Raw genomic sequence first — 24,377 nt, forward strand, 5'->3', positions numbered from 1 at the left:
GCTTGTCCTCGGAGAAAACATAGTAACATAGTAGGTGACGGCAGAAAAAGACCTGTACGGTCCATCCAGTCTGCCCAACAAGATAAACTCATATGTGCTACTTTATATGTATACCTGACCTTGATTTGTATCTGCCATTTTCAGGGCACAGACCATAGAAGTCTGCCCAGCACTAGCCCCGCCTACCAACCACTGGTGCTGCCACCCAATCTCTGCTAAGCTTCTGAGGATCCATTTCTTCTGAACAGGATTCCTTTATGTTTATCCCACACATTTTTTAATTCCGTTACCGTTTTCATCTCCACCTCCTCCCGTGGGAGGGCATTCCAGCTCAGTTGTTGGCTAGTCCTTGACAGAGGAGGAAGTGCTGCCGGAGGCTCTGCCAGTACCAGGAGGGAGGGGAGCGGGGCCTAGCTCCTTCCCCAGCAATGAGGAGGGTCCCTGGGGAGAAGTCCTCAGGAAGGTCCCAGGCCATGGGGCCTACTGGGGCCAGGGACCAGAAGGCCCGGAAGAGTAGCTCTCTTTTTGGATCAGCCCCAGAGAGGAGGGAAAGGAGTCCTGTGGACCGCAGAGTGCAGAAGTCCAGGGGTGGAAGCCGGATCGTTACCCCCTCCACGACTCAGCTGCTCATGGAAGGTGAGCGTGAAGAATGTGGAGAGGGGAGGAAGTTGGTAAAGACCCCTGAAAAACTCTCTAAGGGGATGGTTGGAGAGGAGGGAATGGAGGTGAGCCAGGAGCCTCTGCCTGTTCCTGATCAGGTAGAGAGCGAGGATGGCTGGTCAGAGGAGGAGGAAGAGGAGGAGGTCCAGTTAGAAAGCTGTGATCCAGAAGACACGGCTAAAGGTGTGGTAGAGAGGGTCAGGAAAATCAAGGCCCTGGAAAAGGAGTGTGCAGAGCTGGGGAAGAAGCAAAAAATGGCTAAGGCTTTGAGCAAGTTAGCCCCAGCTGAACACAGGAAGGCTTACAAGAAGGAGGAAGTCCGACTGGTAAAACAGCTACAGCAGAAAGAGAAGCTGTTGGGCTCCTTAAAAAAGGGCAGTGATAATCCCTTGAGGGAGCTTTATTTGAATCAGGAAAGAATGGCCTCTGCTTCTGAACATTTGTGTCCTGAGAGAGAAGTGTGCCAGAAAGAGGCTACAGTGTCTATGAAAGCAGGAGAAAAGGCAGAGTCTGGCTCAGCTTGTATGTTTAAACGTCAGCCTGTAACAGAGGACTTGTCAGGGTCTGATAATCAGGCTACTTTAACTTTTATGAAGGCTTTGGCAAGCCAGCCAGATGTACTCACTGTGGAAAAAGGCTCCAGACAGGAGGTGGTTGGACTTGGTTCTGGTGTCTTTTCAGAACCTGTGATACCACCTAAGGGACAAGAATCTGAAACAAGACTGATTCCTAAACTGTTGCACATTGTAGAAACTGAGAAAGGAGACTTGGGAGGCAGTCTGCTTTCCAAACAGGTGTTAGTAGAAACATCCAGTAAGGAGGAAAGCAGTTTACATGTTAAAGGAGTGGATACAGCTTGTGCAGAGATGGCAGGAGGACTGCAGTACTCTGGAAGGCTGGCTCAGGTGCAGCCAGTTGACTCTCTGATTGCAGCAACCGATTTTTCTCAGTCAGGTGTTCAGCTTGCTGTGCAGCCAGGTTCTGAGGAGCTACGCCCCAGAGGGTTGGATGGACAGGAGTTCCCATCCAATCAGGAGGGAGAAGGGGGAAAGCCTGAGGTGAAACCAACTACCAGTCTCCTGCAAGACCTGCCTGTGTGGAGAGGACAGCATACAGACAGCCAGCAGGGGTCAGATGATGCTCTGCAGACAGAACTAAACACCAGATCTTCAGCCCAGGCCTGTGGGGTTTTGCTGCAGGATAAGGACAGCTCTGTAGAGGGATTGAGTTTGGACTTGGGGGGGAGGGTTGCTATGGATAGAGCATGTTTGAAGGAGGGGGGCATATCTGATGTGATAAATATGTGTATTGATAAGAGGGGGGAGGGGGGTGAAGGGGAATTTTCTGAATTGATACATTTGTCTGTTGGGGAAAAGGGAGGTGGGGATCAAGGGGGAGGGGGCACGGCACGGCAGGGGGGGGGAGGGTGAGGCAAGTGAAGGGATAGCAGGGGGGCAATCGGAGGGGGGGACGGTACGAGATGGGCAGGATGCACTGAGTTCAGGGAAAAGTGGGAGAGGGCGGTGGGAGCAGGGGGCTAAGTCCTTTGCCGCTGTAGTAGGTAGTGGGGGGAGAAGAGAGGGGGGAGGGTTTCCATGGGGTGGTAGGGCGGGGGCAGGTTTTGGGGAAGAGGGGAGAGGTCGTGGGCAAGTACCCAGGAGGCGGAATGTGGTACAAGTTAGATGGGTGGGGGAGGGGGGGATGCCTTCCAGGGACACAGTATTGAGGTTGGTTTTGGGGCTAGGGTTTATCCCAGAGGACCTTTATGCATGCATACATCCGGTGAACATCCCGGAGTACGATGTCAGTTTCTTGACACAGAGAGGAATGGAGGTCTTCTGGGAGAGGTATGAAGGGGTAAGGGGGAGAGGGGAGTGGAAAAATTATAAAGTGGTCCCGATCAGCAGACCTGACCTGGTGCAGTTGACTCTGTTGGTGCGGAACGAGTCCATTTCAGGGGCAGACCTGGCTTTCTGGTTACAGAGGTATGCAGAGTTGAGAACTCCGTTGACTAAACTCCCGGACCCCAGTAGGGTATGGGCGGGTGGATGGGGGGCTTTGGTTAAATTAAATCAAGTGGGCCAGGTGATACAGCACATTCCCTCAGCGGCGTTCATAGGGAGGGACAGAATTTTGTGCTTCTATAAAGGACAGCCGAGGCAGTGTTTTAAGTGTGGGTCCTTTCGGCACTTTAGCATGTCCTGCCCAGTAATGCAGTGTGCAAAATGTGGGGCCAAGGAGCATTCCACGGAGGATTGTACCTCCATTAGATGCAATCTTTGTGGGGGTCTGGGGCACGCATTTAGAGATTGTCCGCAGGCTTCTCATAATGGGGGAGAGGATGGCACGGGAAGGGATAGTCAAATGCAGGAGGGGGGGAGGGGAGAGGAGGGACAGGGGTCCAGGGTACGGATGGTGTGGAGGAAGAGTTGACAAGTCAGGGGGGGGAGAAACGGGGGGGAGCTCAGAGGCAGGAGGGTGAGGACGAAGGATGGTTACGGGTCTCAAAGAAGCAAAAGGGAAGGGGGATGGGGATGCGGGTAGCTGCTGGGAGGGGGTTAGAGCAAGGGATAGAGGTTGGGAATAAATTTAGGGGTTTGGAAGTAGAAGGAAGGGAGGAAGAGATGGTAGAGGAGGGAAGAGGGGATAATAGAGGATGGCAGGAGGGGGAAGGAAGCAGGCAGGAGGCAGTGAGGGAGGGAGGGAGGGGGAAAGGTGAGGGGTAGGAAGAAGGGGGGAAAGGTTAGGATGGAGGAGGGTTGCTTGGAAGAGGGGGGGGATATGGAAGTTGAGAGTGTGGAGGAGGGAGGGGGGAGGGGGTATAGGAAGGGGAGAAGGGGGGAAGAGGAAATCTGGAAGAAATAGTGTTTTTCAAGCAGTAGATAAGGGGGGGGAAGGGTCGGAGGACGAAAGAGAGGGGGAGGAGGGTGGGGAGGAGGGGGAGCGGGGAGATGGTTGTGCCTTAGGGGGAGGAGGGGTTGTAGGTGAGGAGAAGAAGAAGAAGGGGAGGAAGAAAATAAGGGGGGAGGGGGGAAGGAAAGAGAGGATTTTTGAATTTGGAGTGAGGGACTGGGCGGAGGAGGAAGATGTGGGGGATGGTAAGGTACAGGATTTAGGTGGCGGGTTAGAGCAGAAGGAAGGGAAGAAGGAGAAGTTTGTGCAGGGGAGGCGTTTCTCTAGATAGAGGTGATGGCGGGAGTGCTGTTATTCTTTGCCACGCTTAATGTGGCTAGTGTCTCCTCCCAGAGGGCGAGATGTGTGGCCTTCGATGGCCTCTCTGCTATACAGGCAGATTGTTTCTTGATTCAGGAGACGAGATTGCAAACATTGGATGCTGTCAGGCAGGCGAAACAGGCATGGAGATGGGGTCCTTCAGTTTGGGGGCTGGCAGGGGAAAGGTATGGGGGGGTAGGTATTTTGTTCAAGACACATAAGGTGGTAATTCAACGGGTGGTGGAGTTAGGGGTAGGGAGGTGTTTGGTGGTGGATGTGTTATTGCACGGGGTGGCTTTAAGAATTATTAATATCTATGGGCCCCAGAGTAAGAGGGGGAGGTCACTGTTGTTCGGGAAAATCAGGCCATATCTGTATACGTCCCGTCAGTTGGTGTGGGGAGGGGATTTTAATACGATCCTGAGGAAAGAAGATAGTGGGGGTAGGTCAGCACAGGTGCGTTATGATGGGGTGAGGTTGGCAGGGATCATGAAGGGAGCAGGGTTGGTGGACGTGTTTTTGGAACATTTTGCAGGAAGGGAGGGTTTTACGTTTTCCAGGGGTAGTTGTAGAAGTAGGATAGATAGGTTTTTGGTTCGGGGAGGGGCATGTGGGCAGGGGCCTAGACTGGTGGAGGTGGATTTTTCAGATCACAAGTTGGTGTTAATTAAGTTAGGAGGTGCGGGAATTCACAGGTCAGGAAGGGGTATGTGGAGACTAAATTTAAAATGGCTAAGGGAGGGGCCGGTACAGAGGGAATTTTTGGAGTTTCTGATAGATCAATCGTCTTTACAGGGTATTTTTTCATCTCCAGGGGATTGGTGGGAGGAAGTGAAACGGCGCACGAAGGTCTTTTTCATACGTCAGGCGAGACGGGAGGGACGGGAGGTAACCCGGCTAGGGATAGCATTAAAGAAGAGGAGAGATAATTTAATTTCTAGAGGGGGGAGGAGGGAGGATATAGAGGTGGTGCAGTTAGAAATGGAGAAGGTGCAATATAACAGGTACGCCTCTTTGGTGTACGAAAGGGATTTTGGGAAACTGTTGAGCCCAGATCCTTTCGTATGCTGCAAGGAGAGAAGGGAACATAGGATAATAGAGGGGTTAAGGGATGAAAGGGGGGTCATCAGAGATTCAAGGGAAGGGATCCTGGGGGTGGTGGGGGATCATTTTGAGCAGTTTTTTTCTGATCAGAATTTGGACAAGGAAGTCATGAAGAAGTATGTAGAAGGGACCCCGGGGGTGGGAAACTGGGGGCCTCATCTCTAGGTTCTGGAACAGCCCTGGACGTTGAAGGAAGTGGAGGAGGCCATTGGGGCCTTGCGGAGCAGGACCTCGCCGGGACCTGATGGGCTCCCAGCGGAGTTTTATCAGGCATTCAAACACCAGCTGGCTCCGATTTTGTTGGAGGTCTGGGAGGTGGCACGGAGGACGGGTTCCTTGCCAAAGTCTTTTTCAGAGTCAGCACTGGTTCTCCTTAGTAAAGGCAAAGATTCTCGGCTTATGGCTAATTGGCGGCCTATAGCATTGTTAAATAGCGACCGGAAGGTCTTTGCGCATATGCTCTTAGCACGGATGAGACAGGTATCTGGGGGGGTGCTGGCGATCTCACAAGGTTGTGGGGTTCCGGGCAGGGGGGTGTTGGAGGCAGTGGCATGGGTACGGGAGGGTCTGGAGCGCAGTCGGGAGGATCAGAAAGGGCGGTTACTGGTAGCCCTGGACCAGGACAAAGCCTTCGATAGGGTACAGTGGGATTTTTTATGGGAGGTGTTAATTCATTATGGGTTTCCAAGGGGATGGGTAGAACAGCTTCGGTTATTGTATACCAATGTGCGGTGTTTTCCATTGGTGAATGGCTGGAAGGGGAAGGATTTTGGGATTACGGCAGGAGTGCGACAAGGGTGTCCCTTGAGCTCTCTGCTGTATACCTTCGCCATTGACCCATTTGTGCGGCGTTTGGAGTTGAGTGGTGAAGAGGGATTGCAAGGGGTGGAGGTGAGCAAGGGGAAGCAACTACGGGTGGTGGCCTATGCGGACGATATTACGGTCTGGGTAGCAGATAAGACAGAAGGCAGGAAATTGCAAGGGATGATTTCAAGGTATTCGCAGGCGTCAGGATCGCGGGTGAATTATCAGAAATGTAAAAGCTTATGGGTGGGACCGGCAGGGGCAAGGTTTGAATTGGAGGATGGGTTCCCACAGGCTACAGAGAGGATAAGGGTTCTGGGGATACAGTTTGAGGCAGGGGACTATGGATTGATTAATTGGAATCAGAAGATTGAAGAGGCAAGGGCAAAGGTAGAGAGGTGGAAGGGCTGGAGGATGTCGATGGCAGATCGGGTTCGTTTGATCAAATCCCATGTAGTGCCAATGTTTTTATTTTTAAGTTACATCTGTCTGTTACCAGAGCGTTGTTACACGGCACTTTACAGTGTGTTTTTTCAAATGCTATGGGGTAACCGGATGAATCCAGTCAAAAGAAACATCACATACTTGCCAAGGAATGAGGGAGGGGTAGGTATGGTTAACCCAGTGTTAGTTTTCAGTTCTTTGTTTCTTCAATTTAATTTGGGTCGGGCAGTAGATCAAGAACCCCCGGGGTGGGCAGAGAGTGTTATTCAGTGGTGGAAGGAATATTGGGTCCCCTGGCTGGGAGGGGGGAGGGTGAGGGTTTTGAGGAAAGGCTTTCCGGAGGGGGTAGGGTATTATCGGACCCTGGTCAAGTTAGTACGGTTGTGGGGTGTTATGGTAGAGGAAATAAAGGAAGGGAGGAGGGAGGATTGGGTGGAAAGGGTGCGCACTCAGAGATTTTCTTCTCCACTGGTACTTAGGGATGCTCCTGGGCCGGTATTGGAGCGGGGTTTGCGGTTAGTGTCATCAGAAAGGATCCCACACAAGTACAGGGACATTGCTTGGCTGTCCTTGCATGGAAAGCTATATGTAAGGGGAAATCTGAAGGACAGGAACATGAAGGACCGTGACTGTCCGAGGGGGGAATGTGTTGGAAAGGTAGAAACCATGAACCATTTTTTAAAGGAATGCCCTTTTTCCATTCAGGTGTGTGACAGAGTGGCTTCTCTGTTACAAATTCCCAGTTTTCGATCTTACACCTACGCGGATTGGGTTTATGGGAGACAGCAGGGGAAAGGGCAGCTGGAGCCGGTAACGGGGTTTCTGATCTCTGTCATTGTCAGGTTCTGTCTTTGGATGGCGCGCTGCGGGGTTTCCCTGCGTCAGGAGTACAGGTCTGTTGAGGGGGTCAGTTGGGATATAGTAAGGGCGGTCCAGGAGGTAGCACGGTGGGAAAGGGCGGAGGTAGGGATTGGTAAATTTTTTATTTGGTGGAAGCATGTTAAGTTAAAACTGTCATGATTTTTTGGTTTCAGATGGGTATTGGTTTTATTAGGGTTCCCGGGTAGGGGGGGGGGACTTGTGAATATGTATATAGTGGGCTGATTTGTATTTATGTATTTTTAATGTACGGTTGTCTATTGATTTCCGTCTCTATAAATAAAAGAGTTCTCCAAGTATCCACCGCTCTTTCCGTGAAAAAATACGTCCTGACATTTTTCTTGTCTGCCCCCCTTCAACCTCATTTCATGTCCTCTAGTTCTACCACCTTCCAGTCTCCGAAAAAGGTTCGTTTGCAGATTAATACCTTTCAAATATTTGAACGTCTGTATTATGTCATCCGTTTCTCCTTTCCTCCAGGGTATACATGTTCAGATCAGCAAGTCTCTCCTCATACGTCTTGTAACGTAAATCACATACCATTTTTGTAGCTTTTCTTTGCACCGCTTCAATTCTTTTTACATCCTTAGCAAGATACGGCCTCCAAAACTGAGCACAGTACTCCAGGTGGGACCTCACCAACAACTTGTATAGGGGCATCAACACCTCCTTTCTTCTGCTGGTCATACCTCTCTCTATACAGCCTAGTAACCTGGCTACGGCCACCACCTTGTCACACTGTTTCGTCACCTTCAGATCCTCAGATACTATCACCCCAAGATCCCTCTCCCCGTCTGTACATATCAGACTCTCACCGCCTAACACATACGTCTCCCGTGGATTTCTACTCCCTAAGTGCATCCACTTTGTACTTCTTCGCATTGAATTTTAATTGTCAAACATTAGACCATTCTTCTAGCAAAGCACTACATTTAAGAGAAGCAGCAGCAGAACATCTTTTTGATTGGAGGATGCCCTACAAACCAATCTCTAGCCCCATCGCTGATGTTCTGTTGAGCCAGGGCCTCTGTGGTCCACCCCATTCCACTGCCTATGTTTAACAGTCATGGTTTGAAATTTAGATAAATGCTTTTCATGTCATTAGGAGCTGCAGACAAACCTGCCGCTGAGAAATAATGAGCATGCATTTATAGTGAACTTGTATACTGCTTACTCCTTAGGGCTTCCAGCTCATTCAAGACCTGATGTTAGCAGGACTACACTCTGAGGAGCCTGGAAGCCCAGGTTTCCTCCTCTCTCCACTACCTTTGTCTTCCTTAACCATCACTGCAGTGAAAGCTCTCTGCCTGAGATGCAAAAAGTGCAGGTTCAGTGTCTGAAAATCTAAAGGAACCTTTCCTTTAAGAAAGGAAAGATGCTCGCTGGAACTCCCTTTTAATACAAGGCAGAGAAAGACAGAAAGATTCCACTAATGTAAATTCAAACTCATCCACAGCATACATTTTCCAATTACTGCATAACATTGACTAAAATTATCTTTAGCAAATACTTAGGAAGAAACTTTATAAGAAACTTACAATTCGTAATTAAGTTTCTTAGCTTGACTTTCCTGGAAAGTATCCATCTCCTGTTGCAGTTTGTTATAGTTGCTCTGTAGGGTCATTGCTTCTTCTTTTGATCCAAACCAGGAAAGCCCACAAAAACAAAGGGAAAAAAAACGAATTAAAAAGTTTCACAGCCTCTTTCCCCCGTCAAACAACAAATGGTTCGTTCTGAAAAGAAAGGGTTAAGAAAGTCTGCTGGGCTCTCACTTGCATTTACTCTTCTGGTACGACCTCAACATCTCACAAATGCACAGAGGGGCCCTTCTACTAAAATACGCTAGAATCTGAGCTAGCGCGTTTGAATACGGGACATTCCCGCGTGCTAAGCCCAGATTTAACGTGGCAGTTTACAAGGATTTTTTTTTTAAGATCCTGCATTGATTTTTCCATTAGTGCATGGGATCTGTAAAAAATTAACCTGGCACCCCCTAAATAGAAGGCGGTAAGTGCTTCCACATTAATTTTTGGAAGAGGATGTTTCGACAGCACTTTACCCCTCATAAGAGACCTTCATTGGCTGTCGGTCCAGCAGCACATTAGATTTAACACAGTTTGTCTAATTTTAAAATCAATTTATGGTATGAATTCAGAAGGCCTTGGAGAATTACTTGCGATACCTTCTTCTGAATGTAGCCTTTATTATAGAGCCATCTTGACTTTTAACTGCTGTGAATCCCTTGTTGGAGAAAGTGTAGTAGATAGAACAGAATAGAAAAAAATGCTTTAACATGTTTTGCGGTAGGTTTTCTTCCCCCCCGTGCTAAGCGTGCATTAAGGCTTAACACCCTTTAGTAGAAGGCAGTGGCATAGCCAGACAACCAATTTTGGGTGGGCCTGAGCACAAAGTGGGTGGGCACAAAATTTTCTCTCTCCCCCAGCACTTCCCAACTCAAAATATAAATACTTTAGCTGATGAGGATCCCCAATCTCCGTCAGCTGGGGACCTCCACCAGAGATGGCCAGAACTCCCCGCCAAGCCCAGCAGGCAGTAGCAACTCCTCGAGCCACTGATGCCAGCACCCCATACATGCTTAGTTGTCAGTGGTCCCAGGATGCTGCCCCCATCTGCCAAGCTCGGCGGAAGGCAGCTCCGGCCAGCCCCGGAAGAGATCCCCAGCTGGCAGGGCTTGGGGATCCCCACTAGCCACAGCAAGGTTCAGGGCTGCTGTTAACCATGCTGGTGACCAGGACAGAAAATAAAGAAGCCCCTCCCCCAATTCTCTCTCTTCTCCAATCTCTTCATCTGCCGTTACAGTCACACTGACAGACCCTCACAAATTAGAAATAAAAATATGTAGACAAAATTGAACTGGGAACCTCAGCATCCACTTCAACACTGGAGGGAAAAAAAAAAGCGCATTTCCTTTTCTAATTAACACAATAAAAAGACATCCACTATGCACATTTCCCAAAGCTAACATTCATTTAAAACATTCAAAATAAAATGATTTTTCTACATTTATTGTCTGGACATTTTATTTTTCCATCATGTTGGTTCCAATTTCTCTTTCTCGCTTTCCTGTCTTTCTGCTAATTCTTCAAGCGGCTGTCCATTTGTCTTTTTTCTCCTGTCATTTCATTTCCTCACTACACCTGCCTCTGAAATATTGATCTTTCCATTTTAGCTCTTTCCTTTCTGCCTCTGTACACTCAAATTTCATCCTCTTTCTAAATATTTTCCTTCTTTCTACTTTTCAGATATCACATTTCCATTTCCTTTCACCCACTAGCTCTCCCATTCCCCATCTCTCTCCTTCCCAGCCTATCATTCCTTTCCATCTTCAATCTACGCACCATTACCATATTTCTACCCCTGTAATCACTGTTCTCTCATTTATTTCCTTGCCATCTCCACTCTTTGGGCCTCTCCCCCATGCTTTCCACCATTCCAGGTGTCTCCCTCCCTCTACTCTTCCAGCTCAGCATCTGTACCCCCTTTCTCCCATCCTCACCCTCTAGCCTGATATCTCCCTATTCCTTTTACCTCCCACCACCAGCATCTTCCTGTCCCATCTCTCTCCCCTCCCCCATTGTTCAGCATTTTTCCCTTTCTCTTCCCTACCATCCATTGTCCATCTTCTCTCCCTGGATCCATCTTCCCTCTTTCTCCCCTCCCCCGCTTGTGCATCTCTCCTTTCCTCCCCTCTCCTGCACCTTCATGTCCAACTTTTCTCCCTCTCCCTGCCTTGAGCCCCTGGTCTAACATCTCCCCCCCTCCACACACACACACAGCATCTCTCCATCCTTCCTTCCCCTCACCTCAATGCCATGTTCAACATTTCCCCTCATTTCTCCCTCCTTTCCTTCCACTTCTATGTCCAACACTTTTTTTTCTCTCTGGTCCTTTACCACTCCTATGCAGCCTTTCCCTCCCTCTACCCATCCCACCCCACCCATATCCAACAATTCTCCCTCTCATTCCCCTTGCAGCATCTCTCCATTCCTCCACCCCATCTAGCACTATCCTGTCTCACTTCCTCATCCCAACAGTGCTAGTCTCTCCCTGACCCCTCAAAGCCACCTACCAGCATGCTGCACCTTTTCCCCTCTCCCCCGCAGTCACGGTTTTTGTTCTCTCCCACCTCTAAGCACCCACTGGCGCGCAGCAGGCCCTCCCTCCCCATCGGCCGTCTGCAGTGGAGCTGCAAGGCGCCGCGTCCGTCAGCACGCTGCCGCTACATGACTGCTTCCATCCGGCCGGCCTCACCTTCTCTGATACTCTTTCTGAAGAGGTGGGGCCAGCGCAGAGGAAACACTTGTAGCAGCGTGAGGACGGCCCCGGTGCCACACAGCTCCGCCACTGCCAGACGGGAATGACAGGGGAGGGAACAAAACCTGCGGCGCGCCGGCGGGTGGCTGAGAGGAGGGAAAGCTGAAGTCGCGGTTTGGTTGAGTTGCACCATTGCTGGGTGGGCCTGAGCCCAAAGTGGGTGGGCCCAGGCCCACCCGTGGTTACGCCCCTGGTAGAAGGGCCCTAGAATGATCTGCTAACTTCTTAGGTGATATCTCTTTCCCTTTTCCTCTTTGAGGGGGGCAAAGGAGAAGGCTTCTTAAAATATATTTTTTGAATATTAATCTATTACTCTGAATATCTATGGAACACACAACACACAAAGCTATGAGCTGTGAAAATAGCCTCTGACCATGTAAAATGAGTGATAATATTAACATACATTTTCACAAACTTTTGTATACAATTTCCATTTAGCAAGTATAAAATTAATACACAGATACCATTACCATTATCATATAATGTAAGCCACATTCAGCCTGCAAATGTGTGGGAAAATGTGGGATACAAATGTAACAAATAAATAAATATAAAAGAACAGTTTATATAATGGTTAAACCCAGTGGCGATCCTAGCCGGCATGACACCCGGGGCGGACCGCCCCCCCCCCCCCCCTTGGTACGCCACTGGTTAAACCCAAGGTGCAATCACAGCAATTGAAATACATGATCTGCAGCATTCCAAATGTTTGGAATTTTTTTTAATATTTACATTTTTGACAGTCACAGCTTCACACTTATACAGTAAACATACTTTATTCTACTAAGTATTGGCATCTTGGAAGGCACGATCTTTCCTGATAAGGACAAGGTCAGGTGAATGATAGCACAACATCAACAATTAATAATACAGGCCAAAATCTCTTCTGTAATTAGAATCAATTCTCCCAACAATAATTTGAAATGAAAGCTCATTTGATAATCATTAATCCTTCCCTTGGAAGGCACGAACTTTCCTGATAAGGACAAGGTCAGGTGAATGATAGCACAACATCAACCAATAATACAGGCAGAAATCTCTTCTGTAATTAGAATCAATTCTCCCAACAATAATTTGAAATGAAAGCTCATTTGATAATCATTAATCCTTCCCTAGGCCATCTTCCAAAATATCCTTACATTACTACAGAAATGCAATGTATTTGAGAATGTCTGTACAACAAGGCTACCATTAAGACCTTCCTAAACATGATTTGACATTTTTACTACTCAATGTGTAATGGACTGGTAGTTCACTGTTAAATATATATGGATGAATGGGGAGAAAAAAAGTCTCATCTGTCACCAGGTCAAAAATCCTCCGATCTCTCCGGGGTAGTCAATTCATTATGACCCTTTGATGACTGTTTGTAATCATTGGCAAAAAAACCCCTCCGTCCATATAATGTGTGACAAATATTATAACTTCTTTTAGAATAATAAATTAATCATTTTAACCAAGCAACTTTGTGCTGAGTGACTGGCAATAAGCTTAAAAAATTATGCAGGGCAACACTTATCTTCTGGCTCTGTGAGTCCTCACGGACACCCGTTTCGTTGTTGCTTTATCAAGGGATTAGAGTTTAAAAATACCTGCAATAAGATACAATAAATGTCACTCCAAGACAATAGTGAACACAGAATATAAATCAAAAATACCTAAACCTGGGGACCCTTTAACAAAAGCGTGCTGAAAAATGGCCTGCAGTAGTGTAGACGCATGTTTTGGGCACGCGCATAAAATTTTTCAGTGAACCTGTAAAAAAATGCCTTTTTAAAATTTTTGCTGAAAATGGATGTGCAGCAAAATGAGAATTGTCACGTGTCCATTTTGAGTCTGAGACCTTACTGCCAGCCATTGACCTAGTGGTATGGTCTCATGTGGTAACCAAGCAGTAATGGTCTACGCACGTAGAATTACGATTACCACCTGCGAGCCATGCAGCTAGCGGACACATGTCAAAAATGAAATTACCACAAGGGCCACGCAGTAACTCAAAATTGGTGCGAATTGGGCATGCGCAGGTGTCTACGCGGCTTAGTAAAAAGGCCCCCCTGGTTTACACCAACATGATGCCTGCTAGTTAACGCTATTGCCGCCAAATTCATTAAAAAAACATGGCAGCGGCGTATTTTTTAGTTCCTATTAGCTATTTGAAATTCCGGTATTCCCCAATAAAAAAAATACGCCATGTTTTTTTCAGTTTGGCGGCAATAGCATTAACTAGCAGGCATCATGTTGGTGTAAGCCAGATTTGAGTATTTTTGATTTATATTCTGTGTTCACTATTGTCTTAAGAATGACATTTATTGTATCTTATTGCAGGAACTTTTACCCTCTAATCCCTTGACAAAGCAACAGCGAAACGGATGTCCGTCGGGACTCACTGAGCCAGAGATAAGTGTTGCCCTACATAATTTTTTAAGCTTACTGCCAGTCACTCAGCACACAGTTGCTTGGTTAAAATGATTAATTCATTATTCTAAAAGAAGTTATAATATTATCACAAATTATATGGACGAAGGGGGTTGTTGTCAATGATTACAAATAGTCACCAAAGAGTCATACTGAATAAACTACCCTGGAGAGATCGGAGGGTTTTCGACCCAGTGACAGATGAGACTCCCCCCCCCCCCCCCCCCCCCATTCATTCATATATATTTAACAGTAAACTACCAGTCCATTACAAGTTGAATTGCTAACCTGAGGGAATGGACTGTATTGTGAGCCTTTTGACAGATTAAGTATTCTTACATTACATTTTTACTACTGCCACGAGCAATAAAATGTATGAGTCAAAGATCTGGATACTGAAGCTTCAAAAAGAGGGCCATATTTATTTATTGGTATTTATTTAACCGCCTTTATAAACAAAAATCACCCAAGGAAGTGTACAGCAGGTATAGTTTAACATAAAACTTACCATTTTGTTTACCAAATATAAACATAAATACAATAAATGAGGTAAACTTAGAAATATATCATATGCCGTGTCTACGCCACCCTAGCCAGTTCATGCAAGAACTGTTAATTTTAAATCCTAGGTTATGTGATTGCAGCATTTTGGAAGTGTTTTCATTTAATATCAAAGCTAAATTTTTCTCTTTTTGTAGAATCCATTCTTGGAATGACAGTGGAAGAAAGACTAATTCTCTTTCCATCACTGTCCAAAGGGATATACTCATCCTTTCAGTTTTGTAATCACAACCCAGCTCACTGCCCAATATGGGGGCTACCTCCATTTAGGCACCCGGTAAGAGTAGTAAGAGCAGAAATGGGAGAGCCAAGGACAGGTAGGTGTGTGTTGTTCACTTTTGGTCCTGGCTTCCCTTCCACTTCCTCTGTCTACAAATGAAGTCCTGAGCATAAGTGTGCCTAAGTGCAGAGACCACTATTCTGTAAGAACATGAGCACTGCCATACTGGGACAGAACGAAGGTCCATCAAGCCCAATGTCCTGTTTCCAACAATGGCCAATCCAAGTCACAAGTACCTGGCAAGATCCCAAAAGAGTACAATACATTTTATGCTGCTTATCCTAGAAATACCTGTTAAATGATTGTAGACCGTCACTCTGTCCCGTGACACAAGATACCAAAAAATATACACAGAGTGTGTGACTGCAAATAAATTACCCCTAAGGGCTATTTGACTAAGGTGAGGAAGAGTCTCATATGTAATCCACGATAAGAATACTTTCATTCAACAGGTGAATCAATTCTTCGTGTTCATGTCTTAATCATTGACTCAGCCTCCACCATCCTAACTATACTACCAAAGCAGTGACTTACACAAAATTCTCTATATATTAATTAATGTACACTGCACTTATCTTAGGCAGGTTGGTGCGCTCTTAAACCCCGACAGGTCCCCGTTTCGTATTCACTTTATCAAGGGGGACTGCCACCAATTCCGATTACTGCCCCAGACATATATGTGTGCTGGCTTGCGACAGGTCCCCGTTTCGTATTCACTTTATCAAGGGGGACTGCCACCAATTCCGATTACTGCCCCAGACATATATGTGTGCTGGCTTGCTATAGAAACTAAATAGAAAAAAACGGAGAACAACGAAAAAAGGAGAAAAAAAGAGAAAATTTGCGGCGAAAGCGCGATCCGGTTTCCGGGGCTGACAGAGAGACGAACGCGGCTCTCTCCAGCGCGGAAAAGAAAAGACTGAGCGGGAACGGTCACGCATGGGCGGGAAGACGGCCGCGCATGCGCGGTGGGCGTACCCTGCGTGCGGGACCGCCCACGAAGTTTTGTTCCGGTTGGTGGGGGCTGCCGTGGACGTCAACCCAGTCGTGAGAACAAGCAGCCTGCTTGTCCTCAGAGAAAAACTTTAACCCTTTAGCATGCAATGTTCCCGTAATAAGCCATATGGGAACAGATTGATGGGAACATTGGACACTAAAGGGTTAACATGGTCTTGATCACCACCACTCTAACAAATAGAATTTGATGAACTGAGAACCCTTCCTCTCTAAGTACTGCTGCATCATCTTCCAATTATCATATACACATCCATTCTAGTTTTTGCTGTTACCACACTCTCAAAGGCCTCTAGGACCCCACTCCACAAGGACTGCAATCTTGCATACTCTAAAAGGAAGTAAATAAGCACGACCTGATGGGCTCTGCATTTCACACAGGTGGCATCATCCCAAAGTCCCATTTAATGGCCCCTTTATATCAAAATAAAGGCCCTGTGTACCAATTTGTAGTGAGGTTCCTGAAGGCCAGCACTTTCATATTAAACCCACTTTCAAAGCTATGTTCTAACTCAGGGGTGGGCAACCACAGTCCGAGGGTCTCAACCTAGTCAAGTTTTCCACAATGAATATGCATGTGATCCATTTGCATACAGTGGAAGCAGTACATTCAAATCAAACTTGTGGAAATCTTGAAAACCCAACTGGGTTGTGACTTTTGAGGACCAACACTTCCCACCCTTGTTCTACATAATTGACTTATACTTTCCCTATTTCACTCTCCCATTGATGTGCCAATCCTTCCAAATATGCCCTCTTACTCATCTCCTTTCAAGTCCAATACCATGGAGACAACTTATTAAACTTTGAGGGAGTCTGTAAGAAGTGGAGTAGAGGAGTAGCTTAATGGTTAGTACAGTGGGCTGAGAACCTAGAGAACTGGGTTCAATTCCCACTGTAGCTCCTTGTGACTTAACTCTCCATTACCTCAAGTACAAAAAAACAAAAACCTTAGAATTTGAGCCCACTATGGACAGAGAAAGCACTTGCATATAATAAAAATATAAACCACTTTGATTGTATCACAGAAAGGTGGTATATCAAATCCCATTACCCTTAGCCTAAGAAAACTTATCAGTTGCTGTGAATTGCAATATTTTGTTTCTCCCTGCTCAGTGAAGAAAACTAATATGTTGCCTAAGGTAGTACATGAAATTTACATTTAGCATACCCTAAATATCCTCCATTTGTGTAAATGACAGAACATTCCTTTTTCTAAATCTAGAAGCTTCCCTATGTATCTACAAACTATTGTCTCCCAGTTTTGGAAAGGCGTTCTACCAATTCATCGTGGTAATTCCAGATTCCCTACCAATGTCAGAAATGTTTATGCTCCTTTTGCCTTCCCCGCTGCTCCACCCACCTTTCCTCCACCATTCTCAGGCTCTCTTTAGGGATTGTGGCATAGCACCTTCTCCAAGGTCTCCTGATCTTTGTGGTCTCACATGAAAGACACTGAATGGATAATATGATGAGGCATATTTTCAAAGCACTTAGCCTTCCAAAGTTCCAAACCCACCTCCCCGCTCCCCCCGTTTTCTATTTCTGTTGATGGCTCTCTCATTCTCCCTGTCTCCTCAGCTCGAAACCTTGGGGTCATCTTTGACTCTTCTCTCTCCTTCTCTGCTCATATCCAGCAGATTGCCAAGACCTGTCATTTCTTTCTTTACAACATCCGTAAAATCCGCCCCTTTCTTTCCGAGCACTCAACCAAAACCCTCATCCACACCCTTGTCACCTCTCGTTTAGACTACTGCAATCTGCTTCTTGCTGGCCTCCCACTTAGTCACCTCTCCCCCCTCCAGTCGGTTCAAAACTCTGCTGCCCGTCTCGTCTTCCGACAGGGTCGCTTTACTCATACTACCCCCTCTCCTCAAGTCGCTTCACTGGCTCCCTATCCATTTTCGCATCCTGTTCAAACTTCTTCTACTAACCTATAAATGTACTCACTCTGCTGCTCCCCAGTATCTCTCCACACTCGTCCTTCCCTACACCCTGCTCCATGGATAAATCCTTCTTATCTGTTCCCTTCTCCACTACTGCCAACTCCAGACTTCGCGCCTTCTGTCTCGCTGCACCCTACGCCTGGAATAAACTTCCTGAGCCCCTACGTCTTGCCCCATCCTTGGCCACCTTTAAATCTAGACTGAAAGCCCACCTCTTTAACATTGCTTTTGACTCGTAACCACTCGCCTCCACCTACCCTCCTCTCTTCCTTCCCGTTCACATTAATTGATTTGATTACTTTATTTATTTTTTGTCTATTAGATTGTAAGCTCTTTCTTCTATGTTTGTGCAGCGCTGCGTACGCCTTGTAGCGCTATAGAAATGCTAAATAGTAGTAGTAGTAGTATGGAACTTTGGAAGGCTAAGTGCTTTGAAAATATGCCTCATGGGGTGCAACAATCCACCCACATGTGTTATGGGGTATAACTGCAAATACCAATATGTAGATTGTGCACTCATCTGAGTAAAGCTGCCACATTACAGTTGTAGATCTGGCAGACCAACTTCTCTTTGCGCCCTTAGTGCCAATTTTGCATACCCACTATTAATGACATACTGCCAGATAAAAGAGCTAATAGTGCCCCTATACATCTTATACATCTGCTCCTCTTCACTGCACATCCACATCGGGATTACTTGCGACAGATAAAATTAACTTAGGTAGCAGTACCATTTTCACAAGCACTACTCTGCCTAATAGATGGGCAGATCCTCCACTGGGCACATAATTTCTTTACATGAATCATTATCTCCTTCACATTTTTTCTATACATTATCTGTGGGTCACCACTCAGATAAACCCACAGAAATTTTAATTTATTCTTTGCCCATACCAATGGAAAATAGGCAGCATTAGGCATTTGCAAAGTAGGGACACTGCTAGCACCTCAGACTTTTGAAAGTTAATGCCATCCCAAGAAGGATCCAAAGTTTTGTAAAATATCCACCAGGCTGAAAATGTTAGTACTAGCCTAGCAATGTTTATTCTATATTCCTGCATGCCTGCCACAACTCCCCATATCTATATGGATTGCCTGATTTTAGTGGTAAGGAGTTCCAAAGATAGCATAAGTAATAGTGGATAGTGGGCACCCCCTTGCTAGCTCTATGCTGATGTTAATTTTCCATTAATAAGGTGGTGTGACATGGGACTTGTGTATAGCACATGAACCCAGTTCAAAAAAAAAAAAAAAAGGGGGAGTCCATTATCTCAAACTTGGGTACTACTCAAGAAAGATAATACCACAAGATTTTGTCAAACACTTTTTCTGCATCTAGGCTCGCTAAGATAGCATCATTAGCCCTCTTCTGCCCCTCTTGTAAGACCTGAATGGCCTTTTTATAGATAAGGCTATCTGCCCGGTATAAAACCTACTTGGCCCTGATGTACTATGTCCAGCATTCATCCTTGAAGCTAAAATAAGACGCATTAGGCTTAATATCTAGGTTTAGCAGCAATATTGGCCGATAAGATCCCATTAGTTCCTTGTCTGTCACCAGCCAGAATATGGCATGGTTCCACAAGGCTCCCAAACTACGATCCTAATCTCGTCACTGAGATGGTAGAAGGGCTCCACCAACACATCTAGAATTTTATAAAACTCTGGACCCAGCCCATCTGGACCAGGGGTTTTCACCAGCTTAAGCTTTATACTAAACTCTTTGGATTTCTGGCCCTGTAAACAGCTGATTGAAATACTGCAGCTTTTCAGGAGATGCTTGTGGTGGTACAAGACCTTTAAAGAATTGACCAATAGATTCCTAGTTTTGATATCTCAGAGGTGGGGATTATATTTGTAAAGATGTATGTTCTAAAGCCCTTTCAAGTCTAATACATTTATGAGCTTGCATGTACTGTTCTTTATCCTGTCGATATGTTATTTTATGATAATGCTGGAAATCTCTAGTAAGCCCCACAGTTCCTTGTCCTGTACCATCCTCACACCCCACATCCACCACATAAGCTATAATTTTCCCAAGCATTACTGCCTTAGCACCTGCCCAATAGGTCTGTGGGTCTACCTCAACTGAGTCACTGTCCCTGCTCAATTATGTCAGGTCTCTCTTGGACATGCCTTCATTAAATGAGTGGAGGAGTGGCCTAATGGTTAGTGCAGCAGGATGCAGGCCTGGGGAACTGGGTTCGATTCCCACTGCTGCTTAACTGTCAGCAGTGGGTTGAGAATCTGGGGAACCAGGTTCAATTCCCTCTGCAGTTCCGTGTGACCTTGGGCAAATCACTTAGCTCTCCACTGCCCCATGTACAATATAATATTAGATTGTGAGCCCATTAGGGACAGTATCAGTACCTGAAAAAAAATGTTTAAAGTGCTTAGGTCTAGGCAGTATATAAATACTAAAATAAATAAAAATCAAGATACAGGGTGGGGTTCTTGTGCCATATATCTGGGCCCTCACTCTCCTGCAATGCAAATTCTACCCACACCAAAGAGTGGTCTGATGTTCTGCTACCTTTCTCTGCCTGTCACATTCTACCAACTACAAAATGCTCCCGAGTATAATAGGGATCACTTAACAATAACTTAATTTCTTGTAGCACTTTGTCCTACAACCTCTGATTCGTGAGAACTCAGAGCCTGTGGAGTGGACTTTCCTAGAAAGGGCTTGAACTAAGGCATGGAATTCTACAGATAGCACACAAGACACCTATCATTCCTGGAGGGGGTGGTGAAATCTCTTAATGCGGCCTGCTGCTGGAGGATCAGCAAAGGGGAGATTCAAAGGGACAGCACATTTCTTGTGTGTTTCTGTGGGGTCAAAATTTGATTTGTATTTTTTTTTTCTTCTGGTGCTACTATACTATTTTATTTGAGCTATTGCGCAGTTATTTAGGTTATATGATTTATGTCATCTCCCAAAGGATAAGGTCTGAAGAGCAAATCTGATGGGAAAACTTTTGTAAGAATTTCACTGCTGGGACACACATTAAAAAAACATTGTTTCGGTGCCCAGAGATGTTGACACATGTAATTCACCTTCCTATGGTTAAGAAATGTGTTTAAGGTTTAAACATTTGTTCTCCATCGATGGTGCATTCTCTAATCCCTTACTTCCCCACCCTTTCAACTTGAAATTTATATATGGACAAGATTCTTCTTAACAACTTATTATAAAATGGCACCCTTGTTTTAAGAGAAACATTATTAGGTGAGACCAAAAGGTCCATCTAGCACAGTATCCTGCTTTTAACAGTGGCCAAACCACATCAAAACTGCCTGGCAGAATCCCAAAAAGTAACAAGATTCTATGCTATTTACCTTCAGGGATACACAGTAGCTTTCTTCATGTTTTATGAATGCTTTTTAGACTTTACCTCCGGGTATTTGTCCAAACCCTTTTAAAACACAGATACATTAAAAAAAAAAAAAAATCCACACACACAGATACATTAACTGCTTTTACCACAACCTCCAGCAAAAGAGTTCCAGAAAACTATGCATCGAGTGAAAAAATATTTTCTCCTGTTTCAGTAATATTATGTAACTTCAGTGTGTGTCCCTAGTCTTTCTACCTTCTGAAAGAGTAACCAATTAATTTGCAATTACTCATTCCACAGCACTCATTTTACAGACCTCTATAAAATGTCTCCTCTGTACTCTTCTCCAAGTTGAAAAACCCTTTCACAGTCTTTCCTCATACTCCATCACTGTAATCATTTTGGTCACCCTTTTCTAAGTCTGCTATATCTTTTTTGAGATGCGACAACCGTACAATACTTAAGGTGAGGCTTCAACATGGAGTGATACAGAGGCATGATGACATTCTTTAATTCTCTGTTCCTTTCCTAATTCCTTACATTCTCTTTACTTCTTTTGGCTTGAGTTACTGCATTTTACACTACTATATGGCTCTATAGAGCTCCCTGGAATGTATGTACATACGAAGTGGGCACACAAACTGAATCTATTTTTACATGATATACATAAAGGTGTTCCTCAGGGAACAGGACAGATGGTACTAAACTTATACATGCATTTTATAATACAGCCTCATATGATATGTACCTTTTTCAAGCACGTACATGCACACACAATTACATCAGCCTCGAAAACTCTGCACCTACTTTCACTGGGATAAGTTTATAAAAAGTAACATATCCTTCTTAGCCTCCTTCGCCGTACCTTGCGAAGGATGTAAAAAGAATTGAAGCGGTGCAAAGAAAAGCTACGAGAATGGTATGGGATTTGCGTTACAAGACGTATGAGGAGAGACTTGATGACCTGAACATGTATACTCTGGAAGAAAGGAGAAACAGGGGTGATATGATACAGACGTTCAAATATTTGAAAAGTATTAATCCGCAAACGAACCTTTTCCGGAGGTGCGAAGGCGGTAGAACGAGAGGACATGAAATGAGATTGAAGGGGGACAGACTCAAGAAAAATGTCAGGAAGTATTTTTTCACGGAGAGAGTAGTGGATGCTTGGAATGCCCTCCCGCGGGAGGTGGTGGAAATGAAAATGGTAACAGAATTCAAACACGCATGGGATAAACATAAAGGAATCCTGTTCAGAAGGAATGGATCCTAAGGAGCTTAGCCGAGATTGGGTGGCAGAGCCGGTGGCGGGAGGCAGGGATAGTACTGGGCAGACTTATACGGTCTGTGTCAGAGCCGGTGGTAGGAGGTGGGGCTGGTGGTTGGGAGGCGGGGATAGTGCTGGGCAGACTTACACGGTCTGTGCCCTGAAAAGGACAGGTACAAATCAAGGTAAGGTATACACAAAAAGTAGCACATATGAGTTTATCTTGTTGGGCAGACTGGATGGACCATGCAGGTCTTTTTCTGCCGTCATTTACTAATACTACTACTACTATTTAGCATTTCTATAGCGCTACAAGGCATACGCAGCGATGTACAAACATAGAAGAAAGACAGTCCCTGCTCAAAGAGCTTACAATCTAATAGACAAAAAATAAATAAAGTAAGCAAATCAAATCAATTAATGTGAACGGGAAGGAAGAGAGGAGGGTAGGTGGAGGCGAGTGGTTACAAGAGGTTACGAGTCAAAAGCAATGTTAAAGAGGTGGGTTTTCAGTCTAGATTTAAAGGTGGCCAAGGATGGGGCAAGACGTAGGGGCTCAGGAAGTTTATTCCAGGCGTAGGGTGCAGCGAGACAGAAGGCGCGAAGTCTGGAGTTGGCAGTAGTGGAGAAGGGAACAGATAAGAAGGATTTATCCATGGAGCGGAGTGCACGGGAAGGGGTGTAGGGAAGGACGAGTGTGGAGAGATACTCGGGAGCAGCAGAGTGAATACATTTATAGGTTAGTAGAAGAAGTTTGAACAGGATGCGAAAACAGATAGGGAGCCAGTGAAGGGTCTTGAGGAGAGGGGTAGTATGAGTAAAGCGACCCTGGCGGAAGATGAGACGGGCAGCAGAGTTTTGAACCGACTGGAGAGGGGAGAGGTGACTAAGTGGGAGGCCAGCAAGAAGCAGATTGCAGTAGTCTAAACGAGAGGTGACAAGGGTGTGGATGAGGGTTTTGGTAGAGTGCTCGGAAAGAAAGGGGCGGATTTTACGGATGTTGTAAAGAAAGAAACGACAGGTCTTGGCGGTCTGCTGGATATGAGCAGAGAAGGAGAGAGAAGAGTCAAAGATGACCCCAAGGTTTCGAGCTGAGGAGACAGGGAGAATGAGAGAGCCATCAACAGAAATAGAAAACGGGGGGAGCGGGGAGGTGGGTTTGGGGGGGAAAATGAGCAGCTCGGTTTTGGTCATATTTAATTTCAGGTGGCGTTGAGACATCCAGGCAGCAATGTCAGACAAGCACGCTGAAACTTTGGTTTGGATGCAAGGTGAGATATCAGGGGTAGAAAGGTAGATTTGGGAGTCATCAGCATAGAGATGGTAGGAAAAGCCATGGGATGAGATTAATGAACCAAGGGAAGAAGTGTAGATAGAAAAGAGGAGGGTACCAAGAACAGAGCCCTGAGGTACGCCGACAGGCAGAGGGATAGAAGTAGAAGAGGATCCACCAGAGTGAACACTAAAGGTGCGGAGGGAGAGGTAGGAAGAGAACCAGGAAAGGACAGAGCCCTGGAATCCAAGTGAGGACAGGGTACCAATACAGATTGGTAATTTAGGGGTCAAAATTATAGGGACAAATCAGAAGGCACCGAGTCCAATTAGGCCAAAGTGTCCAACCTCGGTCCTTGAGGGCTGGAATCTAGTTGGGTTTTCAGGATTTCCCCAGTGAATACACATGAGATCCATTTTGTGCACTGCCTCCATCGTATGCAAATAGACCTCATGCATATTGATAGTGAAAACCTTGAAAACCTGTCCTGGCAAGGGCTGAGGTTGGACACCCTTGAATTAGGCAATGAAACTAACCACATTCTACCCAGCCTTCGAATGCCTGGGTCAACATTTAGTCATTTAAAATTATACTTCTACATTTGACTTCATGGATAGTAAGTGAATATTGCTATCCATTAAAAGTTTCAGCCTCCGCCCCCCCCCCCCCCCCCCCCCCCCCAATGCTCTAAAATCTCACCCAAAACAGATAATTTTTGGCCTTGTAGCAATTCATATAGACAAAAGCTAGACTAGTGGTTCTCAATCCTGTCCTCGGGGCACACCGAGCCAGTTGGATTTTCAAGATATCCACAATGAATATACATGCAAATCTCTTATGCATA

At 45.8% G+C, this 24,377-nt stretch overlaps 1 protein-coding gene across 5 annotated transcripts in view; it reads right to left on the minus strand.

Moving 5' to 3' along the window:
- GOLM1 (golgi membrane protein 1) overlaps nt 1–24,377 on the minus strand; it is a 175,835-nt gene that overhangs the window by 63,495 nt on the left and 87,963 nt on the right. For all 5 annotated transcript variants that reach the window (XM_030193680.1, XM_030193681.1, XM_030193677.1 and 2 more), the window contains exon 5: nt 8,643–8,736. In XM_030193680.1, coding sequence (XP_030049540.1) covers nt 8,643–8,736 — 94 coding nt within the window. The remainder of the gene's footprint in view (nt 1–8,642; nt 8,737–24,377) is intronic.

This window comes from Microcaecilia unicolor, chromosome 2 (genome assembly GCF_901765095.1).
Source record: "Microcaecilia unicolor chromosome 2, aMicUni1.1, whole genome shotgun sequence".
Lineage (NCBI taxonomy): Eukaryota > Metazoa > Chordata > Amphibia > Gymnophiona > Siphonopidae > Microcaecilia > Microcaecilia unicolor.